The 4,843-nt window shown below is 42.4% G+C and overlaps 1 protein-coding gene and 1 long non-coding RNA gene across 16 annotated transcripts in view; one reads left to right on the forward strand and one right to left on the reverse strand.

The window, feature by feature from the left end:
- LOC114487245 (uncharacterized) overlaps positions 1–2,043 on the reverse strand; it is a 26,328-nt gene extending 24,285 nt beyond the window's left edge. Inside the window, exon 1 of the long non-coding RNA XR_003682189.2 lies at positions 1,465–2,043. This is a non-coding gene — a long non-coding RNA (uncharacterized lncRNA). The remainder of the gene's footprint in view (positions 1–1,464) is intronic.
- Positions 1–4,843, forward strand: part of PPP2R5C (protein phosphatase 2 regulatory subunit B'gamma) — a 130,958-nt gene that overhangs the window by 38,124 nt on the left and 87,991 nt on the right. Inside the window, exon 2 of one of the 15 annotated variants that reach the window (XM_055088731.1) lies at positions 1,161–1,284. The exons of 11 other annotated variants lie outside the window; for them this stretch is intronic. In XM_055088731.1, coding sequence (XP_054944706.1) covers positions 1,191–1,284 — 94 coding nt within the window. In that variant the 5' untranslated portion in view covers positions 1,161–1,190. Of the gene's footprint in view, positions 1–853; positions 1,285–4,843 lie in introns of those variants that run through there. 3 more of the 15 variants (XM_055088730.1, XM_055088733.1, XM_055088734.1) reach the window with 3 other exon arrangements.

Below are 4,843 nucleotides of genomic sequence, written 5' to 3' on the forward strand. Positions count from 1 at the left end.
TTGTGGTACGCGGGCCTCTCACTGCTGTGGCCTCTCCCGTTGCGGGGCGCAGGCTCCGGACGCGCAGGCCCAGCGGCCACGGCTCACGGGCCCAGCCTCTCCGTGGCATGTGGGATCCTCCCAGACCGGGGCACGAACCCATGTCCCCTGCATCGGCAGGCGGACTCTCAACCGCTGCGCCACCAGGGAAGCCCACATTAACCTTTTTTGAAGATAGGAAACTAAGATCTGAATAATAGCTTTTAATACTAGCCCCATTAAAAAAAAAAAAAGTGAAATATCTTTTTTTAATTAAAAAAATTTAATTTAAACAAAATGTAAAAAATTAAAGTGGTATGTTGACACCTTTAAGGTACAAAAATAAACACTTGCATTCTATTTTATAACTTTAACTTTCACAGCCAGGTGGTATAAATAATTTAACTTACAGCACTTTCTAGCTATTAAATTTAAAGAAGCTTTCATTTTTCATATAATTTTTTAACTGAATTTTTCCAATAAAAAAAATTAGATCCCGAGAAAAACCAGTGTTTGAAGATTATTAATTCATAACTTGGTAGTAGGAAAGGTTGAACAAGAGTCCAAACTGATGAATTGGGATTGTGTAATATTTGAGTAGCCAATTTGCTTTTAAAAAAAACAAAACTAGGTTGCCAAAATGCTAAATATGATACAGATATTTAAAGTAATTAGAATAGAAAATAGGAGGTGGCCAGGTGGGTATAAGGTACCAGTGAATTTGGGGTACCAGTTAGAGAAATGCTAAAATTTAAAGTTCATGTAGACACACATGCACACTTTTCTTTTTTTTTTTTTTTTTTTTTTTGGTGGCTCTCTCAAGAATCATGTGTTTATAGTCTGGCCAGGGTTGTGGCCTCAGTCCTGCCCCTTAAGAGATGGGATCTTTGCCTAAAAGTTATTGAGAAATGAAGACTGCAGAAAGCCAAAAAATGTCCAGGCTTTTCGTGCACACTGACAGCCAAACAGAATGCTCTTTCCATTTGCAGTTTTTTTAGTGTCATTTTAAGTTGCAGCTTCCGGCCAATCAGCGAGCCCCGTGCCTGCTGACATCACGAACCAGCCAGTTCCCTCCAGCTGCAGAGAGCTTCAGTTTGTCTTTTTTTTTTTAACTAAAATGGAGGCTGGTTTCTTGCCTTAAGGAGTACATTGCCTTTCCCGCTGAAGTCTAGATGTTGACATGTAATAAAGCGGGCAGCAGGATGGTGGTGGATGCGGCCAACTCCAATGGGCCTTTCCAGCCCGTGGCCCTTCTCCATATTCGAGGTAAGTTATTGTGTGTTTCACTGAAACGGAACCTTCTGTGGTTAGTTAATAAATGGCTATTGTGCTTCAGATAAGAAAAGCAGGAAGTCCTTTCTAGCAGAATTCACCCCGTTTTGCGGCAGACCTAACCAGAGGAGGCTGGGTGTGTCACTGCAATTTGGCATTTTACGAACTACTTACAGAATTTGAGTCTTGAGAGAGGCCTTGCATGCATAGTTCAAAGCTGGTTTTTCTGCTTTCTGCTCGCTCTCCCATCCCCCTTTCAGAGCCGTGCTGATGTCAAAGGATGTGAAGTCACTGCCCGGGGAAGGCATTGGGCGGGGGTAGGAAGGAGAGGCGGGCGGCACGCCTGGCCAAGTTGTCCGTGCGCAGAGTTTCTGTTACATCTGTGTTGCTTAACACCCCGAAGGTTTCACCGGGACACACCTCTGAATTAACGAAGAATTGCAGTCGGAAAATATGCAGAAATGATTAGAAAAGAACTGCCTTTAAAAGGATTGGTTTCGTTCTTGCCCTGGAGCCTAAAAGGGAAATAGACTCGTGCTTTGAAATATTGGAATCCATCGTGGGTCATAATTTCTGAGCTGTTAGCGTTTTTATTGAATAGTAAGAGATACTTTGCACTTAAATAGGCTTTGTATCGACATTTGCCTTTAAAATTTTAAATGGCAACAAGTTTTCGATGATCACTTTGAATAATTACAGTTTGCCACTTGTAGTTTATACAAAATTTGGGTTCAGAATTTAGCTTAAAAACACAGTTAGCATAGTAATTAATAATTATATTAAAATATAGGTGTCAGGATAATCATATACTTTTTCTTAGCATTTAAAAGTATTATACAAATTTTTTGTTCATAATTGGGTGAAATAGAAAATGAATGTTAAGCTTCATCAAATCACTTTAAAATTTATACAATATCACAGCTCTGTCCCTAGCAGAACAGTTCTGTCAGAATCTCCTTTAAGGACCCATGTCAAGGAAGGGTGGGGGCAGGATCTCTAGGTGACTAATAGTCTGTATGACTAAAATGCCAGACAAGATTTTTCAGATCCTAGGGTGTACGCAGATAAAGGAGATAATACCACATGAATACCCAGTCTGTTGGAATAAAATGGGTGTTGCTTTTCTCTCCAAACCCTCTTGAAAGAAGCTGGTGGAAATTAATGTCCACAATGACCAACCTGTAGGTCACATTGTTTTGTAGTGCACCCAGGAAAGAGCAAATGTTGACCACAGATAGCACTCAGGTATTTTAGTTGCAGGAGCCAAATGGGCAAAAACAAAATGTAATTGTGTTTTGATTTAAGTTCTTAAACGGTGACTGACTAGCAAAAAGAAAATTTTATAGCATATAAAATGTGTATTTTGATACTTTTAAGGTATCTTCTTATAAATAACAGATTGTTTTAGTTTGAGTTTTCTGATTTCATTAAACACTTAATGTACTAGTCATTTTTTGAACTATGACTTTATTCTGAAATGGGGAATCGTTTGATTTTATATCTTATACCACATTGTTGTTGTTGTTTTTAATTCCAAGACTTTACTGTGACCAGTTTGAATTTTTTTGCTGTTGGTTGAGTGGTTGGTTGCTGTCTAATTGTGAAGGGAAAAAGTAGTGACCTAAAAGAGACTTGAGATTTTAAGAAGGGGTAACCTTTAGGGCCTAAAACTACCTTATGGGTGAAACAGTGAACTAGCTAAAACTTGAATGCTTGCTTGATTTACTCATACGGACTTTTTAGAGCAAGCATGTTAATGTGTGGTTTAGCAAAATTTATTTTGTTTATATTGGCTTTTAGAGTCTTGATCAATTTAATATCCACATAGCATCTCCTCTGTGAGTCCAGTGCTGAGGGTCCCCACCCCAGAGGAATGGATGGTTTAGTGGGAGACCCACACAGGGGCCCTGGTGCAGGAGGGGCGCAGGAAGAGCTGACTCTGGGCAGGTGCTAGGAGAGAGAGCAGGGGCTGATGTAATCATGATGCTGGGAAGGGGAGGGGGCAACACTGAGGCTTACCACCGACTCAGGGTGCATTTAGAGAAGAAGGAACTTCCGCACAGAGGTAAAGTAACCAGCCCACGGTCACTCAGCCTATAAGTGGTGGGGCCAGAATCCAAACCAAGGCAGTTAGACAAACCAAGGCAGTTGTTTTGTTTCGTTTGGAATCTTTAAAAAAAAAAGAAAGAAAGAAAGTTTTTTTATTTTAAAAATAGAAATTTTGGCTGTTTGTAGAACCTTTTGCCACAGGATTATAATAGCGGGTTTTTTCCCAATGTCTTATCAACATCCATCCGTTTCATTGGGCTCTGGTATATGACAGTTTTCGTGCCTAGGGTTCATTCATTTTAGAAATATTTGTCAAGTCGCTACCACCACGTGCCAAGCAGGTTCCTAATTCGGAATATGAAGCAAGCGCTGTGGCCCAGCTTTCAGAGTTTACAGTCCCCTGGGGGGTGGAGCAGTCAAGTAAACAAATCAGTCAGTACGATCACTAAACTGATTAGTAGTCCCAGTTGGTTTGATATTTATCTCCTATTACATAGTCTAGAGTTTGCAGTTAATATAGTGAATTAGCATATCCTAAACAGTCCAAGTGTGACAGGAACATGTCACTGAAAAGTCTAAACTGTTCTGTCTGTAGAAGGAGAAGGCATCACCTGGAGGAACTTGATGGCTGTAAATTTAGCTTGATGACTTAAATCCTGTACTTCCAGGGCTGTCCGAGAGAACTGTCTGCGATGGTGGGAATGTTCTCTGTGCTGTCCACTACAGTGGCCCCTGGTCACCTGTGACCGTTGAGCCCTTAAAATGTGGCTACTGCAACTGAGAAACTGAATTTTTAATTTTATTTCATTTTAGTTTGTTTTTTGTTGTTGTTTTTTGTGGGTTTTTTTTGCGGTACGCCGGCCTCTGACTGTTGTGGCCTCTCCCGTTGCGGAGCACAGGCTCCGGACGCGCAGGCTCAGCGGCCGTGGCTCACGGGCCCGGCCGCTCCGCGGCATGTGGGATCTTCCCGGACCGGGGCACGTACCCGCGTCCCCTGCATCGGCAGGCGGACTCTCAACCACTGCGCCACCAGGGAAGCCCTCATTTTAGTTATTTTAAATTTAAATAGACGTGTGTCTAGTGGCTGCTGTATTGGACAGCACAGTTCTAGACTGGGATCGAGAGACTTTTTCAGAAAAGGCTGGAAAGTAAATATTTTTGGCTGAGAAAGCAGCCATAGAGAGGCATGACTGTGTTCCAGTAAAGCTTTATTTACAAAAACAGGTGGCTGGCCAGATTTGGCCCGTGGGACATAGTTTGCCCACCCCTGTTCTAGACTATTCCTTGAATTTTAATTGCCTGTTAAGTAGAGTAAAATATATTTCACTTCCAGAGCCAGGTTTAAGGCAAGAATAGCCAAGCCAGGGCTTCCCTGGTGGCGCAGTGGTTGAGAGTCCGCCTGCCGATGCAGGGGGACACAGGTTCGTGCCCCGGTCCAGGAAGATCCCACATGCCGCGGAGCAGCTGGGCCCGTGAGCCATGGCCGCTGAGCCTGCGCGTCTGG

Source organism: Physeter macrocephalus, chromosome 11 (genome assembly GCF_002837175.3).
Source record: "Physeter macrocephalus isolate SW-GA chromosome 11, ASM283717v5, whole genome shotgun sequence".
NCBI classification, from domain to species: domain Eukaryota; kingdom Metazoa; phylum Chordata; class Mammalia; order Artiodactyla; family Physeteridae; genus Physeter; species Physeter macrocephalus.